The 23525-nt window shown below is 40.5% G+C and overlaps 1 protein-coding gene across 3 annotated transcripts; it reads left to right on the top strand.

Moving 5' to 3' along the window:
• The first annotated feature begins 275 nt into the window (after nt 1-275).
• On the top strand, nt 276-23422 carry TFG (trafficking from ER to golgi regulator). 3 transcript variants are annotated; one of them, XM_082279311.1, is made up of 9 exons: nt 276-405; nt 2764-2868; nt 4495-4703; nt 10634-10717; nt 11553-11699; nt 13145-13312; nt 15997-16137; nt 20093-20182; nt 22624-23421. In XM_082279311.1, exons 3-9 carry the CDS (start codon nt 4520-4522, stop codon nt 22980-22982), a joined length of 1173 nt encoding a protein of 390 aa, XP_082135437.1. In that variant the 5' UTR covers nt 276-405; nt 2764-2868; nt 4495-4519; the 3' UTR covers nt 22983-23421. The 3 variants fall into 3 exon arrangements, with proteins under 3 accessions (XP_082135437.1, XP_082135436.1, XP_082135438.1); XM_082279310.1 differs by having other exon boundaries at nt 22621-23421; XM_082279312.1 differs by lacking the exon at nt 13145-13312 and having other exon boundaries at nt 22621-23422.
• The last annotated feature ends 103 nt before the right edge of the window (nt 23423-23525 follow it).

The raw sequence follows: 23525 nt of genomic DNA, 5'->3' as shown, positions 1-23525 counted from the left end.
TGTTGAGTGTACGATAATAATGAATACCTGGATGTGACCATTCAAGGACGAATGGCTCCTGTGTGTGGTTGGCGGTGTCTAACAAGTACAGGGGAATTTTACAGCCCCTTTTTTCTCTGAGCACCACCAGCCTGCGAAGGCCAAGGCTCGTATTTCGAAAGAAATCCTATGTCAGTGCGCGGCCGCGAGCAGCGCCAGGGCGGCCATGTCGGGCCCCTGCTCGGCCCATGGGAGGGGCCGAGGCCCCGCGCGGCGGAGCGCGCAGGCGCGCGGCTCGCGCAGGCCCGGCCTCGCTCCGGCCCCTTCTCTCTGCCCTGCCACGTACGGGCGGCGGCGGCGGCCGGGCCCGGGCTCGCGCGGGGCTGGACGGGGGCGCTGCACCGGCGGGACGGCGGAGAAGCCGCAGTAAGAGAGCGGGGGCTGCTCCTGGGGGCAGCCGTCTGTGGAGGCGGCGGGAAGGAGGGGGAGAGGAGCAGCCTTGGGTTTGGGGTGAGGCGACCATCCCCTCCTCCCCTCCATCGTTCCCCGGTGCCAGGGGCGACGCGGCCCCTGGCGGAGGGGCCGGTAGACCCCTCGCGTCCCCCCGGCCGCGGCTGAGGGAGGCGGAAAGCGCCCCGCGGCCTCCTGGGCCCGGGGGAGCGGGAGATCCCGGGATCCCTCCCTCTGTACGGCCGGGTGTTCCCTGGGTCACCCAGCCGCTTTCCCTTGGGAGCCACAGGAGCTGCCGACTCCTCATTGCCAGGCGGGGAATGGCTGTGACTCCTGTTCCTGTTTCGGCCGGGCCTGCCCGTATGGGAACTGGAGAAAACCGAAAAGAGCTCTTCTCCTTTCTGCTCCCTCCCTTCACCCCCCCCAGCTGTCTTGGGAAAACTCATGGCTCTCTCCGGAGTGGCGTTTGGGAGGCAGTCCTTGTCCGTGTTCCTGTCGGCTTCACCCTGATCCTTAACCTTGTTTTGACAGGAAAAATTGAAACAGGAGTGCCTGTCCTTCCCTTGCCTAGGCAAGGCTGTTTTTCTCTGCTGTTGTGCAAAAATGGTAGTGAAATATGATGTGGTGATGGGATGCTGGTTTTAGAGGGGATCCTGAAGTGACTGGCCTAGATTGGGCAGTCCCTGTCCACATGCACCACCTAGATTAGTGCATGATGTGAATAGAAAGTGACCCGGGAGGGGAGGAAAAGTCTGTACCTGCTAAATGCATGTGGTACACCAGGAAGGTTAGAAAGATTGTCAGTGTGATTCTTATGGGAAGCAATCTTTAATTGGAAACATGGAGACATAAATGTTTTTTGGTTGGTTGATTCCCCCCTGCCCCTCTCCAGGAAAGTAGACACACGTTGATTCTGTTAAAAAGCTCATTAGCGTGCATTCTGGATGTGTTCTCTGAAAAATTCTCTCAATGGAGTCATCCGTTCAGCTGTGTCACAGTGAGGGGAAAAAGCTTTAATACTGTGTAATTCAGTAATTTGAACATTTCACATAGTTTTCTGTAACGCTTGCAAACAGCTGCAGTGTTTAGAATCTGTCTTTAAATCTGGACACCTTCAAGCAGAATGGAGAACAGCTGGACCAAAAAAAAGTGCGTTTAAATGTTTTCCTGCTACCTTTTTGTAGTCATTGATAGAGAGCAGGTTTCTGTGGGTGATGCTGGTAAGTAAGTCATTTCAGTAGCTCCTTTCCTTGCACAAAGATACGAATGATACGTTCAAGCTGTTGAAAGGCTGCAGGAGTTCAGCTATGTGTTCACCAAAATGTGTTTGTTTAGGACTTAGAGATGAGGTTCATTTCTTACTGCTAACAGTTTCTGAGTAGCTTATATTGTAATGCTGAAGAAGCAAAAGCAGTGCTCAGCTCTAATGTTTAAACGACGTGAGGGGGTAGCTACATGAACTCTTTGGTTAAACCACTCTTAGATGCATTATCTGTATCCCGTATTTGTCCAGTGCAGTGAGCTTAGCAGTGGAGCTGTAGCAGGTCTGGGGTGAAAGGGGCACTATCTTCATGCCTTACTCACTTCATAAAACATGAGTCAGGCATCAGAAAAGTAGCTTCTTGCTGTTCACCTGGTTAGTATGTCACAACAGTCTCTTACTGTCAGGAGCAGGCACAACCCTTTTTAAAGGGGAGCATTTCATACCCAGGATGAGGGGAGCAGCTGCCAGCATTTGAGAACCAGAGAGTGGCTTTGTGTCTTCTCTGGGGTTTGCTTGTTCTCTGCCTTCATCCTATATGTTCCAGTTTACTTCCAGTTCGGTTGAAAGAGGAGAGCTGGGAAGCCCAGCTTTATGTGGATGAGGGGAACCTACTGTTTTTCTCTGGTTAGAAGTGAATCATCTAAAAACCAGATTATGGATGTTTGAAATCAGCTGTGCATGTGAGAGAGAAGAGCTTGCCAGTAGGGTACACCCGTGGGGTCAGAGGAAGGAGCCAGGTGTGTTCCTTACTGGACTGTTCTGTATGCTAAATCATCTCTTGGAGATTGTCCTGGAAAGGAATACATTACTGTTAGGAATTCCTACATGCTATTAGAAAATTTAGAAAAAATAATCTTCTATTATGAAATTAAAAGTCTTGTTCAAGATCTACTTTAGATGAATTCAAATTCTATAATACTCAGAAGTGTAAATCTGATTGTTACATTATGGATAAAGCAAGGGCTTTTTAAATTGGGTATATTCACTAAAATGTTCTAAAATGAAAGATTGATGTGAATTGTGTCATTCTAGGGAAGTGTGACTGTAAATATGTTTCTTTTCTGATGCAGCTTACTGTTCTCTGGCACTGATAGTGCATGGCGGCTTGTCCTAACTCAGTCCTGAAGTGAGGTGGGAAAACGGTCCAATAATCCAGCATCACTGAAACAGACAAGGTAATGTTAAATGGATATTTTTGGCAAGGAGATGAAAGGAAACCCGTGGGTCGATATTGTTTTATTTTTTAATGCTTAAATAAAAAAAAATCCAACAACCAACCAAATTGTGCAAAACCCTATGCTTTTAAATCTAATTTAAAGTTAATCAGAATGGGTTGATGTGCCTGCAGTCAAGACTCCTATGTTGCAAAACCTGAATAATGCATTAGCGAGCATTAACAATAATATAAACTTCACTGTTTCATCACAGTATCTCAGCAGCAACGTGGCTCTGTTAATTGCAGGTCCCTTTTCCCTGCAATTAGGCTGTATCCACCTACCTCCTCTTATGTGTGATGAGGAGAGTGAGTTTTGTTCAATAATTGCTTCTATCTCTTTGGGCTAAACAAAGAGATTTGCCTGAAATCTGCTTTATATTAATTACCAACCCCACCAGAAATTTAATTGCAATCTAAAGATAGCATCATACCGTATCATTTTAATGCAAAATATTGTCACTGAAACAGTAGATTTTAATTTATACAGGTGCATCAAGGAATGTATTAAAGGCTTTAGCTGAGTGTCTTGTTTCTGGTAGGAGAGAATTAATTTTTAGTGCAGTACTTAAAAATAGACTGACTATAGCAAAATTCATTTTTCTCATAAGGCACTGTGTTACAACATCCTTAAAGGTAAGGGAGAAATAGCTGCATATCTCTGAGAAGAGTTCTTGCACAAGAGAATGAGCAACATACTTGCCTGCGTGTGGCTTCAGAAATCTTGATTTGGATGTGGGCTGTCTACATTTTAAGATCTCCAGTAACTGTACTTCAAATGTTAAGCTAAAACTGCTTCTTTAGTTGCTCCTCATTCCAGATCTATTGTTTTGACCCTGTCCAGAGCAGTGAAAATAGGAGAGCACATTTGACTAACTACCTGGATCTCTTGTTTGTGGGGTTTTTTTTCCTTCTCATTCCTCTTTTGAGTAACTTCACTGTAGTTTCAGATTTTTAAATGTAAAGCCTTTGTGTTTTCAAGTGAGAGATGCTTCATACAAAGTGGTAATTTTAAAATTTTCTTACATAAAGTGATAAAGGTATAACAGAAGTATATGTTGTGTGCTGCTAGGACACAAGATGGCTTTGTTGCACTTCCTATTAAGTTGGAGCAGTTGCTCACTTCTAAAATGCTGAGAGTAGCAGACTGTTCTGACCATGTGTTGAGCCCCATGAGTAGCTAATGTGGGGTCTTCTGAACCACTTTTAAAAGTCTAAAATCTTGATTAAAAGATCTCAATCAAAATTAAAAAATTGTGTATCTTCCTGTCTGGGGAAGAACCCTCAGTTCTGATTATCCATGTGATAATGGGTATTTAGCTCTGCACTTCTTTGTTCAAGAAAAAATACATGATTCAGCTTGATCCCCTTAGTAAAGCCACCTTACAGCCTATAATCTTTGATATATTTGTTCTGGCAGTCATTTCTTAAATGAAAAAAAAAAGCCATTTGTTCTTTTTCATAACTGGGGGCATGTAAAAGTAATCGAATCAGATGATGATGTAAAGCTTCACAACTGTCATCAGATAGACTAAAATAACAAACAGTTGAGTTTTCTGAAATGTTTTTAATGTTTTGCTCCTAACAGGTCTGCAGGCGATAAGAAATCCACCATGAATGGGCAGCTGGACTTAAGTGGGAAGCTGATCATCAAAGCTCAGCTTGGGGAAGATATTAGGAGAATCCCTATTCATAATGAAGATATCACCTATGATGAATTGGTGCTAATGATGCAAAGAGTTTTTAGAGGAAAACTTCTGAGCAATGATGAAGTCACAATAAAATATAAAGATGAAGGTAAGGTTTAATTACTGCTGTTGAAATTTAGTTGACTACTGTTGTTCCGATATGTTTTATCTATGGATAAAAACTTTGAAATTCACCTTTCGGAATTGTCCATTGTCATGGGCAAATGCAAGTGATTTCTTGTGAAATCTTTTTAATCAGACAATATAGAAGCTGTATCTCTTGTTAGGCTCTCTTAACAACATTTACTCAATTTTTTTCTGAAATATTTCCTCCATTTTTTCTCTCTGAAAGTACATTTTTTGCTGTTGCAGGAAGCTGATTGCAAGTTTCTCTTCTGTTCACTCATTTAACCATTTTTTTGAGTTTTCAGTGGGTTTGAAGGTGAAAAGAGAATAAACATGTATGACCTAACACAAGCTTCTTTATAAGACTGAAAACATGATTTTTGTGGTACTAATTCTTGATTGTTTTCATCCATCAGTAAAGATTAGAATAATAATTTTAACTTGAAATATGTATGAAAAGTTATTGTTTCTCCGTGGGACCATTTGAATTGCACATTGGTTGTTCCAAAGAAAATATTGATAATTAGTGTTAAAACAAACATAACCTTAAGGACTTCCACAGAATGAAAAGAGCCCTATTTGAGATGCATTGAGGCAAAGTTGTGATTGGAGGGTTTTTCCTCTTAGAATATCAGTGGGGAATGGATAAATTACTTAATCTGGGACAGAGGGATGGTGTTGATAAAATGAAACTTGGAATGAAGTGATAAAATCCAAAGTCTCTTAAAGACTGTGATAATTATGCTGTTATACAGTAAAAAGTGCTACTTTACTGAAGCAGTCAGGTTCATTTTTCTTAATAGGCCTAGGAAACTTCATTGCTGTTTGTGGTACCTAAAATATCAAATAATTTTTGTTCTTGTATCTAATCAATAAAATTTCACTTTGAATGACCCTGAGACAATTTTTTTAGGTTCACGAAGCTTTTGTGATGCTGTTTATCAAAATAGATAAGCAGTGTAGGCCTAATATTTTGGGTCTTGATCTGTAGTGGGAGGGTGCTCAGTGGATTTGTGGTGGTTTTGTTTTCCCTCTTACCACGTAATTTTTTTTTTACTTTATGGAATGAGAAAGGTGAAAGCAGATTGGATGCTTTTTCATCAGGTTAAAGCTTCTAGTTACTTTGGGTTTTTTTGCATTCTTGATGTGAGTGCATCTTGATGGCAGTGGGATGCACTCACATTGGAGAAGTTCATGGAGGACTCTCCCGTGGGAGGGACCCCAGGCTGGAGCAGGGGAAGGACTCCTCTGCCTAAGCAGTGGCAAAAACCATAATCTTCATTCTGTGTGCCCCTGCACCACTGGGGGAGGAAGAGATAGAGGCTGGAAAGGAAGGAGGGGTTGAAAGGTGATTTTAAGATTGTTTTATTTTTCATTAGCTTGCTCTGATTTTGTCTGGTAATAAATTGAGTTAATTTCCCCAAGCTGTAGTCTGTTTTGCCCATGACAATAATCAATTTGTTATCTCTCCCTGCGCCTGTCTTGTATCTTGTCCTTTCACTGTATGTTCTCTGCCCAGCCACTTGTGGAAGACAGTGATAGAATGGCCTTGGTGGATACCTGGCATCCAGCCAGGGCTCACCCCCTACGCAGAATGTACTCCTATTCCACTGTGATTTCAGTGTATGCTATCCTAGCTGATCATCACTACTAAAAACAAATAAATGTTAGTATCAGAGGTAGTTGCAAGTGATCAAGGAAAAGGTTAACAAGGCTTCAATTTTCTTGTCATATGAGAGCTGTGATATTGTTAACTTCATTTCAACTAAGCTAAGATTCTTTAAATCTATTTCAGTCATGAGGTGCATTGGAATGTATATATTTTAGTTGTTTCTATTTTGTTATTTATCCCCTAAGACCTGCAGGAATGCTTGTCTGGATCTGTTACAAGGAGGTATCTTAAACTGGTCTAACAATGTCCATCTGTGTCTTCTCCAAATTCATGTGCACAGTCTTTGAGCATTCAAAGAATGCTTCATCTACCCCTCCATATTCCTACATTGTATTTAGCTTATGTGGTGCTTTTATCCATTACCAAAGAAAAGAAGTCTCAGGTTGAATATTGCTTTGTGAAGTCAAGTTCTAGATTCAAGCTGGCATCTTTCAAACTCCTGAGCTAAGGAAATTGGTCTGCTAGATATTGAAACAATTTTCATGTCCTATTTAATCTTCTTGAGCACGTAAAACCCAATGTCAGCAAAAAAACCCCCAACCCCAAACAAACTAATGAGAACTGTCAGCAGTGAATTTGTATGAATCAGAGTAAAATTGCATCTTAAGCATGCCACGTTACTGAGTTGCACATGCTAAAAGGCTCTATAGAGCCAATAACAAGAACTTCACTTTTTTTTAAGTTATGCTTGAATTTAAAATAGAGGGTGTAATGTGAGATTGGCCTTTTTGCTCTTGTTCTTCATTACCTTAAAATAGAAGTCGGTGTCTCCGTGTCAGAGCAAATAATGGATTGTTTACTCATACTGCATGTATTCAAGCTGCTGTGTTAGTCAGTAATCTCTCAGCCTTTGGGAAGTTTATCAGTGAAGGAAAACTACATTTTGATGTAGTGTGGATTTTTGTTTGTGTGGGATTTTGTTTTGGTTTTGTTTTTTCAAAAATTGACTAAGTGAGAAATATATGGGTAGATAAATCTAGTAGATAATGAAGCTTAGTAGATGAGGAAACAGCTGGCAGGGCAAAGGAATGAGGCAGATTTCTAATGTCATAAAGGTTGAAATGCATCATGGTGATGCAGCATTAATGCTAAAATACCTTGCAGTCCATTGATTAGTTCAGGGTGTCACTAGTTTATAGAAAGATAAAAAAATTATAATTGGCATAGCAGAGAATGTGATACATGGGAAATTGTAGAGAGGGAAAGCTGTGTCCCTTGTAAAAATGAGAAAGGTAAGTTCTTAAAATAACAAAATTAGTAGAGAAAATAAAGGAAAGTCTGTTCTGTTTTCCAACAGAAAATAATTAACATTGTGTAATTGTGTGTCATGATAACAGGAATTAAGCTTCATTGATATTCCTTAAGATGAAAAGTTTTTTTGCTAAATCTAATATACTTAAATTGTCAGATATTTCTATGGCTTGAGATCTATCTTATGAATCCTGGCATATACTCTACTTGGATAGTGGTGGCTTTCAGTAGGAATCACAGAACTGACTTCATGCATCTAACAAGATTCTGTATTTGGTGCTTCTCAGCCTTTTTTTTCTGCTAACAATTTAAAATAGGTAATTATTCATTATTTGAAAATGCCTTCAACCTAAAGGTTAAAGTAGGTGAGGGAGAATTGAGATGGAATGATCCCAGTTCTTTTGGATGACATTAATCCATATAAGCCATGTGTATTGATGTGCATTTTCATTTCACTGTGCAGGATAGACTGTTTAGAACATGCATCTTTGTTCAGGCAGTGAATCTGAGTGTTGACTGATATGACAGAAGAGCATCAAAGGATGGTTTGCCAATGTTGTGGATTGCTAAGAGAAGTAATTATCACTTATTGTGTTACCAGGATAATAAGGAATAGAAGGGCTTTGTGTTAAGACACCAGTGGATTTTGGTATCAGCGTTTAGGAAAGGCTACTGAAAAGCTGGAGAAAGTGTTTGAGTTGGAAGGAACGCACACTTCATCCCATCCCCCTTTACTGCCAAAGAAAAAAAATCTGTTTAACTTTGATTAAGTCTGTCTAAGTCCCGTTATGGATCATAATGGCAAACAGGGACACTGATCCTCCTCTTCCTCGCACTGGTGAGGTGGCAACAGTGAGGCTGCTTGTTTGTGCTCGCTTTTAATGTGTGCACTCCAGGACAAAGAGACTTGGAAAAGCTGCAGAGGGTCCAGCAGGGTGTGGTGAGGACAGGGAGGGGCTTTGTGCAGGTGGCCTTCAGGGAGCACGGGAGGGAGCTGGGCTTGTTCACTGTGCTGAGGGGGCTGAAGGCAGAGTTCAGAGCAGCTTAGAGTAGAATGGGAGTTGCAAAGACCATTGAATGTGACCTGTTTGCAGTAGCACCGGATGGCAGCACCCAGAAATTGCAGTTTGAGAGGCTGAGCCTGAGTTTTGGCGAGGAGGGCAGTGTGTCACTGGAGCAGGCTGCCTGGTGGGGTTTGGAGCCCTCATTTCTGGAGACTTTCCAGTCTCTAGTCAGAGAATCCATGACTGATACTGCTATCAACAGATGTCTTTTGAGATTGTGAAAGTGAAGACAGAGCATAAAAAAAATCTTTGGAGGCAGCAGTATTTCTTTCGGGAAAACTTGAAAATTATTTTTTATGCCATCACTTTATTAGTATTTGCAACTTTATTTTGTTAGAAAGCACCTTCTGTGAAGACTGACAGGCACTGTGAGGTGTTATTAATAATACTGTACTTAAAAAACCCTTCCATTGCAGAGGTGTTACTTGTAGTCAGGTATTACAAAATGAGAATATGTAGTTCTTCAAATTCTGAGCTGTTTTTGACTTGGTATCACATATTTTATGACTGTTCATACTGAAGTATTAATTTATTTGAAAATTTTAACCATAACTTATATACAGGTTGTTTGCCTTTGTCACCAATGTGTAAGGAATTTATATACATTCAAAATTTTTAGGCAGTAATCTGTAATGGAAAACGTGTTCCTGTGTCTGTCCAGAGAGCCTGCTTGCTACAGTGTTTTTGGAGGAACCTGGGCAGCCTGAAGTTGGCTTTGTTCCAAGCTGTGTGTCATTTGTCTAAACACTGTTGCTTTTCAAGGTGAAACATCACTAGATGGTGTTTCACCTCAGTTCGAAGTCATCAAACTGCCCTGGCAGGAAGTGTGCCTGCTATCCCTTGTGCCAGTACCCATTTTCCTGATAATGTGCTCCCACTCTTTCCTTTGCACTGCTTAGCTTGGGTTCATTTAAGCTATTAATAACCCGTTGAATATGTTAAACACTAGAAAATCTGTCCTGCCAAAGACAATAGTCTTGTTTTAGTTGTGATTTTGTTGAGTAAGTAAAGATGTTAATGTAGCTTTTCTTGACTCAAAAATCGTGAGAGACCAGACTTAATGGGAACTTGGTATCTCTTTTGAGGTACGATTAATTAATACGATTAAAGGTGATCAGTGCTTTGTGTATGGCCCTTTGTATCTTAAAAATAAATTATTCCATCCAGTTGTAATATAGTTCCTGTGACTGATGGCAATGCGCAAATTCATTAGGATCCTCTGACATGTGACATGGGAGAAACCCATGCCTAAGATCTGTGACTTCATGTCAAATTCCTGTTTGAGAGAAGTTTTCTTCTGACTACTTTGGCATCTTCATGTCTTCATACTTATTTGTGTGTTAAAGCTGAGAGAGATCTTTAATATTCACTTCTACACATGAACTTTGTTTTTCAGCAAGGGAATGGTAATAGTCTTGCAATTCATGTGTTCTGAATATAACCTGAGGAAGTGTTCTAGACATTTGAAATTTTCCTTTGTCAGCATCTGTGTTTCGATTTTTAAAAATTGAGTTGGGTTTGGTTTGGGCCATTTATCTGACTCCTGTCTGTTCATGAACAGCATGGTTCTGGAGGCACTCAGCAGAGGCATTTCACTTTTAACTGGTAGCATCATTCTTTCTGGTGTCGGACTTTGCAAATTCTTAGCTCTAATATTTCATCCTGTATGTAAACATAAAAGAATGATGTGCTATATGGAACATCAAAGGGCTAATTTGGAACTTTTGGAACCAGTCATGCTTCTGTCTTACCTTCTGTCTACCTGCACGCTGATTCTTGCACTAAAATAATAAACATTTTTTCTAGTGACCTCACAATCAAATAGGGAAATTTGGGTTTGAGTAATGAAGGAACATTTCTGTCCTAATGTAAAGTTCAGTAGTCACAGGCTATGATTTTAATGTAACTTTTTCTTATTCTTTTCAGATGGAGATCTTATAACAATTTTTGATAGCTCAGATCTCTCATTTGCAATTCAATGCAGTAGGATACTTAAACTGACATTGTTTGGTAAGTATAGAAGACTATTTTTCAATTTCTTCTAAATAATATTTATTAAAATTCAGGCAGTAGACTTCACTGGAAGGTACAAAAAACTTCAAGTTTGTCAGCTCATAAGGTGAAGAAAAGGCAATCGGTACGTTAGAACTGCAGAATTAATACATGATATCTGGTTTCTTGTGATGTTTTTCATGAGACTTCTGAACTTAATGGAAACTGAAACTACTGCTTTTTATAAGATTGCTCAAAGTATTTGGCATATGTACATATACATGTGATCAGTGGTTCTTTTCTTCCTTAGTGCTCTTTTCCATGTTATCTTCCACTCTCTAGCATTTGTAGGATTTTCTTCACAGGTGCATGAGAATTTGAAGCTGATGATTATCTTACAGGGTTACTGGTACACTGCTCCAAACTAGTGTTAGTTGCTTGGAGCTGAATAGATCTTAACATTTATCCTTTAGCCTTTGTGTAAAAGTTCTGTATTTTCAAGCTGCTGTAGGTAACTTAGCATCTAGTTCCAAGGAATAGCTCCTGCCTTTAACCTGGACACTGATTCATGAGTCGCTGCAGTGTCGTGTGTGCTGCGTTAGTTCTAAAGGGACGCTTACTGTGGACTTTGCTTTGGTACTGTAGCTTTTGCTGAACTGAGATTATATTAAAGGAACAGAAAGCTCTAGAATGAGTTCAGTCTGTGTGGACTAAACTTTGTCACTTTAAACTCCATAAAGGATGATGATGCTACAAGCACGTAAGAGTTTGAATTTTTTTTTGTCATCTTAAACTGAAGGTTAGAACTGGATGTTAGCTACAGTCTTAAGTTTATCTAATTGCTGTTTTGCAGTGAATGGACAACCAAGACCCCTAGAATCTAACCAGGTGAAGTACCTGCGCCGAGAGCTGATAGAACTTCGCAATAAAGTCAATCGTTTACTGGACTGTTTAGAACCACCAGCGGATCCAGGGCTTTCCACTAATCTGCCTGAGAGTGGTAGGCAGCCTGGCAAAGGGTTGTTTGCTTTGATTTGCAGAGTGGTGTGCTGTTTAACAAAATGAAACATGGATCATTCTTAATTGTTGCTTGATGGCCCAGAACTTAATTTTTAATAGCTTTAGCTATTTCAGAGACTGAACTTTTATTTGAGGTATGTGGAGTAAAGCACTGAACTAACTTAGGAATGAAACTTCAGAATCCAAGGTTTTGTTGCAATGTATGAAAACACTGTAACTAACACCTGTGAACCCCAGCAATGTCTTGAAAGGGCTTTTAGCTAAATTAATAGTTTGTTGTTGCTGAAGAGTTCTTGCTCACAGTTGAGTAGTCCCTCTGCTTACTTTGGGCTAGCTCTGGTGCTTATCTTGTGTTGCTAAGCAAGTTTGATTCACTAAAACAGTAAGAAGTGAATTCAGCAAAAACTATATCCACTTTTTTTGCCAGGTTAGGAATTTGAATCCACACATTCAGACCAGCATCAGAGCTGTCTCAGGGTAAGCAGCGCAAGGGTGCAGGTAGGAGTGGGAAAGGATTTTTGGGGGAGGGCAAAATGGGAAAGAAAGTCTTATTCTCACAGTTTTGAGGTCTTGATCTCCTAGCTTAGGGCAGTTGTACTGCTGCAAACATTGTATCTCTGCTCAACTTCAGAGTTTGGGTAAGCTGGACACAGAAAATAATGACATGAAGTACAGTGCTCTGAGTAAAGAGGTGAAAGAAGAACATCAGCCTGCCTTTTAAGAAATGTTGCTTTTGTATCTGCACTTTTAAATTTTACTGCTTTTGCTGCTTAAAAAAATCCCAGCCCTGTTCCTACAATATATGCAAATACTAATTTCAGTGGAATACCATGGATTCTCGTTACAACCTATTTGGAAGGAGGTTAGAGTGATGATCTAAGAGTGTAAACAAAACTAGCAAGTCTGTATCTACCTGTACTAGTTTGTTTTTAACAGAAAATGTAGCACTAATTAGGCAAGGCAATTCTGAGCAATTCAGTTATGTGTATAGTTGCAAAGATCTCAACTTCACCTATCAGCTTAGGAAAAATTAGTGGAGAAAAGTAGAGTACAAACCAGAAACTGCACTGATAAAACACCATAATAAGCTGGAACTATCCTGTATGTTTTTCTTATTTTGAATTCTTTGTAGTCAATTCATTTGTTTGAAGCAGGAGCTTTGTGCCTTCGAATTTCAGAACACGTGGTATAGGATATTGATACTCCTCAGTGTTAGTGTATCTTTAAGTAACTGTGAAAGAAACCTAAGCTTTGTGATCCATCCCAGATACATCAGTGATTCTTTGCTGTTATCCTAATGTGCCAATTTCAACAGTTAAATTTCTAAAGCCCTCAACTCTGCGGTGTTAAGGTTGCTGTAGTGCAATGTGTGTGTGCTGGTGTTTCAGTTCTGGAGAGCTGGTAACTGGGCGTTTTGCTTTGTAGATGCTGTAGATGGTAGGGATGAAAAGCCTGCTGCTGCTGACGCTAATGTTAAGCCATCCACTCAAGTTATAGCAGCGAGCATGTCTGCATTCGATCCACTAAAGAACCAGGATGAAATCAGCAAGAATGTCATGTCAGCCTTTGGCTTGACAGATGATCAGGTGTCAGGTAAGGATGTGGCTGGTGAAAAGGAAAGCTTAATCTGTTCATAATCAATGACTCCAGTTTTGATTTGTAACAAAGCATGTGTATTTTGGATATATTAAGCTGTGTTCTGTGTTCACTATTTCTTTTCAGAATTCTAAAATTTGCTGTGTTAAGGTGTTGTATCTGTGTGCTAACTTTTGTATACAAAATGTTGAAATGTTGCTGTTGATTTTAGCATTGTGTTTTAGCTTGGAGTAGAAAATGGCTTCATTTTTTAAAAAATTTGAATTACTTAAAGCTGTTGTGTAGACTAACTTAATTGTTATCTGCCAGTGATAGAAGAACCCATTGCTCTGCTTTAGGGTTTGATCTTGCAGTTCATGTTCTTGGCTTGTGCTTCTGCTGTTTGGGTCAGTCAGGATGTGTTGTATGACCCCACCTTTTCTCTGTCTCGTGTTAGAAGTAAATAGAGTCAACTTTTGTACTATTAACAGAAAGGAATAACATACTTGTCTGACTTACATTTGTTTTTGAAGAGCTGGAGGACTGTTGGCCCTACTAGTAGAATGCTGAGCATATGAAAACTGATTATACTAAACTGAATGCCATCAGTTTGAGACAGGATAGCTGAAGCTAGAAAAGCAATGTTGAATGTGATAAGGAGTGCAATGCAGAACATAGGGAAGTGATTTTGCTCAGAATCTGTGTGGGCCTGGCAAGGTTTAATGGTGCATTTAAACATGAAAATGAAACTGCTGTTAGCTAACAGGATTTGCTGTGTACTCTCAGCTTCAGAGCAAGTGAGTTTTATATAATATATGAAGTGATGATACAGATGAGCAAGCCAGTAGCATCTGGAGCTTATTTCTCCAGTGTGGCTGCCATGGCAAAAGTGTGGAGTAAAAGGAATAGGTGTGGGATTGTGTCTGTGCAGGATTCAAAATTGTACCCACAGAGAGTGGTTGACTTCAATGTGAGGTACTGGTCTGTAGGCCAGGCCTGTTGTGTGATCTCTTCCTCCATGGCACATTTTGGGTATTGTCACAGCATGGTTCTTTCACAAGCCATAAAAAGGTTTGATGGTACTTGAAAACTTGCAATGGGCTCTCTGAACAAGTAAGCAATAGCAAGTGAAGCACAACTGGCAGAAAATTTGAGCTAATTTTTGAATGAGTGGTTTTGTCAGTTTCAGTTAATGTTTTGAGCAGTGATAGTTCAATATTTGCTTCTGAGAGATTGAACTGACTTGACCATTCATTGAACGTACAAAGACCTCCAGAGAGGACCATTTAAGCAGGATATAAGAAATCCCATTTCTAAAGCTGTAATCCTGCAGTTATGTATATAAATGCAAATCAAGAAGAAGGCAAATTTAATTAACTTTCCCCTAATAAGGTTAACATGAAAACACAATTAGGGGCTTGTTGGATGCATATTTATATTGTGTAAATATAACATTCTTAAAATTGCAAATTGGCAGCAGGTGTAGTACTTGTGCTTAACTTTAAGTGTGTATTTGAAAGTAGAGTCTCATAGCAGTCATACAGTTGGAAAGATCCAGGTTTAAGTTTACATGTTTCTAACAAAATATTTTGCATTAAATTGTAGTATTTTATATTTGTTCACATGTGTGTTTCAGAACTTCTTACTAATGTAGAGAAAATTTGAATTCCCTGATTCCATGCTGTCTTTGGGTTCCAGCTGGAATATTTTCAGAATTAGCAGAGCAGTCAATTGCTGCCTGCCAATTGAAGCCTGCCATATCCTGTCTGGGAGTGTGATTTTAACACCTCTTTGGCGGTTTTCTGTTCACATGCCATTTGACTATCAGTAAAACACTTTGTGGCCTGGTCCATGTGGTTCACTAATCCATTTGGATACGTCCATGCATCTGATGCCTTTTCCTGGTCTTAAAATCAAGAGTCATACACGGTTAGAAGGGAAAAAGGGATTTTGCCTTGGTATTTATTTTAAGGATCCTTGGGTGCATTACATCCAGGTCAAATGCACTGAAATGCACCCTGCAAAAATGCACACCCACAATAGATCTGGTATAACATTATAGGCTTTACTAATTAGCATATCTATCAAAGATTCCCCAGTGAGAGGCTCAAGTGAGCCCCCCTCCCCAAGGAACCTTCTCCTGGATGGTTCTATCTCAGTTTACAGAATGTGTTCTGGAGAGGACCTTGGGGTCTGGGGCACACTGATCCCTAACTATGAAGCTTCTAAAATGTTTAGTCTCTCAGCTTGACAAACAAGTTCAAGAATGTAGGGAAAAAGCACTAAGAATACAGAAGTTGTATAAAAGGGATATAAAAGAAAAGGCAAAAAATCTTCATGGCATCACAACCTTTCACCTTTTCTCCAGATTAGAAAAAGTAGGTAAGTGGCAGCTCTTGGTGTGTGTGTACAAGGTTAACTCTTGAAGCTGTTGAAAAACTATGCTATCATGAAGGGTTTTATCTCACAAATGAGTTAAGTTCCTCAAAAGAATGAAATCTGAGTGATCTAGAGACAGGTGGAAAATTCCCCCCCTCAAGTATTTTTAAGATGTGTAAATATACACTTAGTTTTAGCTTGGGCATGACACACAGATGTAAATCTGATGTGGAAAAAACGTTAAAAATATTTGCAAAAATTCTTATATGAGAATTTTTTATTTCACATCTGTTCATCTCACATACTTGTTCTTGCTCCTCTAGGACCACCCAGTGCCCCTGCAGAAGAGCGATCAGGGACGCCGGACAGCATAGCTTCCTCCTCTTCTGCAGCCCATCCCCCTGGGGTTCAGGCACAGCAGCCGCCCTACCCCAGCACACAGCCACAGACGGGGCAGGTGGAAGGTAAGCACCGTGCTTTTCTATTGTCCGGGATGTGAAGGATGGTGTCTGATTCTGCCTTCAATTAGCAGACCCAAAGTGGATACCAAACTGCAAATCGATGTATGTATGCCCCTAGGCAGAACAGCTTTTGTCCTCGCTGCCCGTGCTGTTTAGTACAGAAACAGCAGGTGGAGCAGTGGCTCTGTTTGAAAGGGCAGGCGGTGTAACATGAGAGAATTTTCATGGTACTGTTTTCTGCTTGCATCTGTGCTCGTGTCATACACTGTGTGTTGTGTCGAGCTTTCACTCAACTAACAGTTTGTGGACTTGTCTACTATGTATTAAAAGTGTTGTTTACTCATCATTTCTATCTGACAGACTGGAGCCATTATTTCATTGCTTCCTTTTTGTGTATGGCTCTGTGCTGGTCAAGGTAAACCTTGTAACGTCTTAAATGCATGGAGTTCCTTATAACTCCTGAGAGCCCCTGTCCTTTAAAGTTTAAGGTCTTAACTCTGCTATTCAGATTTGTTTGCACTATGCCCTTTAACATGCTATGCGACTTCTCAAAATTAACCTATTCTGAGGTTTCCTACATCTGGGCATCATTTTTTTCTGTTCCTATTTTCTAAGTGCACTGAGCCTTTTGACCTGCACACTTCTGGATTAAACTGTCTGTGAAATAACCTGCTTTGCTACTTCTTCCTCCGTATGAAGAATAATATAAAGTTGTTTCTGTGCTGGTGTAGGCACAAGTGAGAGCCCTCTGATGCTTGCTTTAATGATGTAATGCTCAACACGCGTGAGATGGTGGTCACAGTATCCATAGTCACTTGGATTGTCTTGCCTGAAGGGAATAAGTAATATTTTGATCAAGCAGAGTATTTGAACAGCTAGTAGTTATGTATATTTAAAGAGGTATGAATACTGTTGGTTGCAGTGGAGGTTACTTCTTTTGCAGCTTTCAGCCTTTTTTTGCTTATTAGTCAAGTGTTATAACATAGCAAGAGACATTTTTGTCTTTAAATAGCTTAGAGTGGTTTGGCATTTATGTATAAAAGTTACTTTTGCAAAAAAGGGCTCCAGGTTCTTCTGTTGGCAGCCAGAAAATTTAATGTTCAGAAACCATATTCTCAGCTACTGAATTTGCATTTTGAGTTTGTTTTTTTTAGTTTAGTTTAATACAGTAAGGTAAGAAGTTTTAAGTGTTGCTGTTAAACTAGAACTGAAACAAAGAAGTGAAACACTTAAAAGCACTAGCAACACTAGCTTGGAATTCTGTATGGCTGCTAACACCAGGGAAGGGGAAAAGTATTTGTTTCAGTAAAACTCATCTTATTTGGGGAAAAAGTTATCTAGGCTCATGTATCAGAGTAGATGTAGTGATTTTTCTAAACTTGGATCAAGGAAAGTATAGTGCAACACTAATAATTATAAAGGGTTTGATCTTTAGTTTTATATAGTTTTTATTATTGCTACTGCAATATTTTAAGTATTGATTATATTTTCTTCACTCCATGGTTTAGTCTTTGGGGAAGAGAGCAGAGATCAGCTCATTAGAAATATGAGGAGGATTGCTTTTGCTGTGCCTTGTATGCATATGATAAACATCAGTGTTTTACCAAAGCTGGGTAAAGTAGTTGCAATTACCAACTTTATTCCACAGTGTTCAAAGACTTTCCTTTGAAACATGGAGTAGTTTTCCATACTTCACTGAGGTTTGATAGCACCTCAGTCCAGTCGTAATTGGGGGCTTGTGCTGTCCCCATAGAGCCATAACCCAGCCAGAACTTTGGATAAGTTTTGATTGTTAGGTTTTCAACAGGATGAACTCACATATATGGCACTGCTGGTGAAGAGCAGGTTCTGTTAGAAACTAGTTTTGAAACTAGTTTGAAATTATTAGTTCACTTCTTAAAAAAACCCAAAACACCCCAAGCTCTGCTTCCCCCACACACTTTCCCAGTATTTTGAAGATACAAGTAAACTGGTGATGCCAGTCATGTGTCAGTCATTCTGGTTATATCAGGGATTATTTTTTAATGGCATTCTCTGCCAGTAAATGCTGTGATGATTATGATTGGTTATTAGGTTGTTGTTACATGTTAATACCAACTCAACTCACTTCTGTGTGCTGATACTACTGAAGGGCTGCCTCCCTTGAGAAGTTTTCAGTATTCACTAATTTGAATTAAATCAATCCAGCAAAGATATTCTAATACAGTGCTGTGTTTTGTGGCCGGTGCTTTTCTACCACTAAATTCAGTCCTGAACACAGAGAAGAACCAATTATATAATACTGCTTTTTTAGTTCTTACTGAAATACATGTAAAATGTCATTCCCATAAGCACTTCATGATCTTCTAGGGAAGAGAATGTTGTGTGAATATATGTAAATGGTCTTTATTCTGAATCAGACTAAAAGTCTTTTTCAGTGCACAGGAACAATGGTAAATGCTGGCAGATCCTTCACTGCAATAAGCACTGCTAAGTACAAAACCAGACACTGATGCTGTAGGTCATCTAGTTTTCAGAATAAAAATCCAGGGAGAGAGAAGACTCTGTGTCTGAGGACCCATAGGATCCCGGCCTGTATTCATGGCTGTAAATTTAAAATGTTTTCTTGAATGGCACTGGAACACCTCTCTGTTCCTCAGTAATGCCTCAGCCTTGGAGAAGACAGCAAGCCTTCTCAGAAACCTTTGGTAAAACTCCATGCTGTTCCTTTGCTATCCCTTTACCTGGGATTTCCAGCAGGTGCCAGTGTGGTCTCTCTGTTAGCCTGCAGGGAATTATCCCAGGACAGGCAGCCTGCTGGTTATTCTCCCAGAACTTCCCCGTGTCAAATGAGTTTAAGAAAGAGAAAACACGCTTTCTGAGTTTCTAATTCTTAAATATCAAGCTAACAGGCTTAAATTCTCTTCCAGCCTTGTGTTCAGCACTCTCATCATCCCACAATAATTGCGCACCAAATAATAGTTTAAGTGACTGCATCATTATAAAGTATTCAGAACACCTTAGTGTGAATGTAAAATACTGTTCCTTTCAGCTACAAATAATGCAGATAAAGAAGAAATAAGGAGTTTAAATCATTGTGGACAGGGGTCTGTCTGGGAGGACTCGGAGTAGAGTCGAGTTGCTTTTGTCTCGGTGTCGCTCCAAAGACAGAGTTTACAGTCTATTTATACAGTCTGCTGGTCTTTGCAGAATGAATAATAATACAGTAACACTTCATAATAGTAAAGTTTCCATGTCTGCTTCAGTTCAGCTAAGCTTTAGTTTTGGCAGATAATTGATTTTGTTCTTTGACTGTGACTTACTAGATTGAAAAACAGCAGAAGCATAAAGCCTCAACAGGACCCATAGGTTGTCTACACAAATATTCTGCCTCTTCTGGCCAAGTAATTGAAAACAGTGAATGTAGGAAAAATAAGCATTGACTTGGACTACCCAAGCTTAAGAATGTATGGTTTTATTTTTGCTTCGGGTGTATACCCCTGGGTCTCTTAAGAAGATTTGGCGATGCTAAAAGATGGATGACTTATCTGGAAAATGTGGTAAGCATAAATAATGTACCACTCTGCTTACAGTACTTGGTTGCAGAAATGGTCTTAAAAACCTAATCTAAACAGACAATCTGAGGACATGTTTAACTTCTGAAGTACTTTAATATACAGTGTAAGTTCTGGAGCAGTAATGGAGATGTTTAAAGATTCCTGGTCTGTTACCAACAAGAGTAGTGCTAACTAAGGTGCATAGCTTCTGGCAGCCTCTGAAAATGTGCAATAGTAAGCCTCACATACCAAATTAGAACTCTTTAGATAAACATTATTTAGTCAGAACAACATGTTTCAGCAACTAAAATCTGTACTTCGGTGTCATTGGGTTTGTTTCTGTGATATTGAACTGTCAGGGTATTGTTTGCTGTAATGCACCAGAGTACTGGGCTTCAATGAAATGTGTTTTTAATCCCCAGGTCAGATGTATCAGCAGTACCAGCAGCCTGGTTACCCTGCTCAGCAGCCGCAGGCTCAGCCGCAGCAGCAGTACGGCGTGCAGTACCCAGGTAAGCAGCTCTGCAACAGCAGCTCAGCTGTAGGACCTCTCCTGCAGCGCCCGGCCCTGTCAGCAGTTCCTGACCCGGTGGGGCAGGTCAGGGTGCTGGGCTGCCCAGGTTCCTTATGGGAAGTGGCACAATTCAGAGATTGCCAGGAAGAGAACACTGTAGCTGTTTACATTGTTGATACGTAGTCAGAGTTCTGCTGTCTCAGTCCTACTTGATTGAAGGCAGACTTCATTACTAATCAGCAGAATGCCTTGGTAGAAAGGCAGGCAAAATGAATCACCTGAAGGATGCGCAGCCTTCAGGATTACGTTCTGCAATCATGGGATTCTAGCAAGCAAGTGAAACATCCCAATTTAGCTTCCTTAAATATTGAAGGTGTCTAAAGATGGCCCCTATTTCTTGCATCTAGAATGATCTCCATGTGCAAAATTTAGTGGTGTAAACACGGTAGTTGTCATTCAGTAAATCCTTGGCTACTACAAATACTGTAAATCCCAGAGAAACTTTCAAGTGATAGGTTTTTTTTTAGTTTTTGATTTTGCTGATACCTTAAGGTGACAGTAGACTTTTAGCAGAAGAATATTTTAGTGCACTAGTGGTTTATGAGCAGTGAAATATGAAAAGCTGGCTTTGGTGTATACCGAAAATAAACTTGACCTCAGAACTTTTCAGTTACTTCCTTTAGAAGTAGCTGGCATCTAGGAATGGTTAGTGTATGCTAGGAATGATAAATCCCGATGAGGTTTAGGGATGAACCTGTAAGAGTAGATTCTGTAACAAATTGCATTTTGCTTTAATACTTTTAGAAAATGATACAAAGCATTTATCATTCCTTGTTTTAAAAAATCTTCCTTAAACTAAACAAAAGACTCCCATTAAGTGACTCAGAGCCAGTGTGACCTTTTCTTGGTGCACAGTAGGAGTTGATCAATTTTTATATAGATGAGAAGATTTGCAGAGTTCACGGAGAAATTCCATGCTTAGCTTGGATAAGAACCCTAGAATACTTGGATTGAAGGTTTGTACCTCAGACCTTGTTCCTGTGTACTGTGTGAGAGCTGGTTGGTTTGAGTGTCTAAATGGTATCTTGTTCTCTGCAGATTTCTCCCCCCCACCTTTGTAATTAGAATACAGTGACAGATGTGCTGAGGTCTAATTTCAGAAGTAACAAGCCTGCTGGAAGTAGAAGGGTCTGTCTGACTCTCTAGGCTTAAAAACTGGGTGGGCGAACAAAGGAATTCCAATCTGCTTTCTAGTCATATCCTACCATTATCTAATCCATTATTTTACTGATGTTCCTGTGAAAGCTGCAGTGCAATGTGAGTTTTACGTTCCAGTCAACATCATTGTCAAGTATGAATGAAATGCCACCAAAAACTTACTGAGGCACCTCTGTGTCTCATAACTTATTTCACAATTAACCTAATCTTCAAAAACAGGGTGGTTTTTTTGAGGACCTATTGACAGCAGCCTTTGAAGATGTTGAGTCATAGGATCTTTTTGTTTGTGTTGCATTAGTTCCCATGAGTATTGTCTCCTTTTAAACCCATGTCTCCCCAAGAGCAGGATCCCTTCCCACTCTTGTAGATCTACTAGGCAACAGTGGCTATTTATACCTGGTTGTAAAAATGGACCCTTCAGTGGTTTGTCTCATGAGTAAATTTTGATCCCAGTTTCAAGGTGAGTTTACTCCAGTGCATTCTTACCCTTACTCTTTCCGTTTAGGGCTGTGCACTTTTAATAATTTGTGTGTCTGGTGTTTAATGCTGACAGGATTCCAGTCACTGGAGAGGTTTCATTGCAAGTAGCTGCAGGTGTGTTTCATTATGGATAAAAGTAGCTATTTCTTCATGAAAGGACTTTGTTCTATTTTAAAATTTTTGAGAAGAGAAATCCCTTTGGAAGCTGGTTTTATACAGAAAAATCAAATTTGCGACGTGTAAATGGAAGTTTTGTGCTAAAGTATTCTGTTCTGCACAACCTTTTCATATTTAACTCTAAGGAACTGAAAACACCTATGATTTATCCAAAGGTATGACTTATATTAAACCCTGAGAGTATTTTCATGACAGTTTAATTTGGAGGTTTTATTTGGGAAAAGGGTTGAATTTTGCCTCATTTGCCAATGAAGACTTTATTTTTTGTGTGATATTAAGGAAAAGACTCCTTGTCTTTTTTCTTCATTTCTTGTCAGTCACAGGAAAACTGTTTTATAGTAACTGTTGTCAGTGTGCTGTGCTGCCACGGTGTGCACCAAAACCTCGGCCGTGCGCTTATGTGAAGGGCAGGAAAACTCGCAGCTCACGCTTGGTTTGCCTTTTCTGTGCTTCCTGCATCGTTTTGCGTTTGTCACTGTGAACATGAAAACAAAAGGTCTTTCTGCAGGCACCCACGGTTCTTTAGTGTCTCTCACCCCACCTTGCTCTCTGCCTTTCCAGCAGGCTACAGCCAGCAGCAGCCCCCGTCGCAGCAAGCCCAGCAGTTCCCGGCCTACAGCCAGGCGCCTGCCCCGGCCCCGGCCGCCACCTTCCCGGGGCAGGCGCAGCAGCTGCCGGCGCAGCAGCCGCCGCAGTACCCAGCGGGCAGCTTCCCCCCGCAGCCCTACACCACGCAGGCCTCCCAGCCCGCCGCCTACAGCGGCTCCCAGGCGGCGCCGGGCACCTTCCAGCCGCGGCCCGGCTTCACGCCCCCGCCCGGCAGCACCATGACCCCGCCGCCCAGCGGGCCCAACCCCTACGCCCGCAGCCGTCCGCCCTTCGGGCCTCAGGGCTACACCCAGCCCGGGCCCGGCTACCGCTAAGCAGCTGCCCCGAAGACGGCGACTGACACGTGCGATTCCATCTCGACAGACTCCAGGATTTTTAATTGAGATTCCAAAACCGTAATGAGGCAAAACTATAGCTGTTAATTAAATTCTGCTGGGGGGAGGGAAATGACCAAATCTTTCCTGCTTTAAATTGTATTCGCTTCCTAGTTTAATTTGGGGCTGGGTGGTTTTTGGAAAACACTACTTAAATGTCTGTAAAGTGATTGACATTCTAGCTTGCCTTGTCTGAAGGATACGAAGATACTAGTTGGAAGTTTAGCCCACTTATCAGGCTTGTTTTTACTAATACCATGATGTACTAAATTAGATTCATTCTGGAGGTCAAACTAGATATGATGTATTATAAATTGTAATGTTCACATGGAAAATCTAATAAAAACCCCGAATCTATTAAATGCCTGATCTTGATTTTAGAAGTTAGGCAATATTGAACACGACAACTGTGCTAAGACCAGTGTGCGTGCTGGGTGTAAAGAGCAGCGGTGCTGGGGTTTGTAGGAGGAGAGGGAGATGTCT

This window comes from Coloeus monedula (assembly GCF_965178545.1).
Source record: "Coloeus monedula genome assembly, chromosome: 3".
Lineage (NCBI taxonomy): Eukaryota > Metazoa > Chordata > Aves > Passeriformes > Corvidae > Coloeus > Coloeus monedula.
This window is presented reverse-complemented; position numbering and strand designations above follow the sequence as displayed.

Coding starts and splice junctions, on each gene's coding strand:
- TFG (XM_082279310.1), top strand. CDS start 4,520: ATGAATGGGCAGCTGGACTTAAGTGGGAAGCTGATCATCAAAGCTCAG. Junction 13,313..15,996: donor GACAGATGATCAGGTGTCAG/GTAAGGATGTGG, acceptor TTGCTCCTCTAG/GACCACCCAGTGCCCCTGCA. Junction 20,183..22,620: donor GTACGGCGTGCAGTACCCAG/GTAAGCAGCTCT, acceptor CTGCCTTTCCAG/CAGGCTACAGCCAGCAGCAG.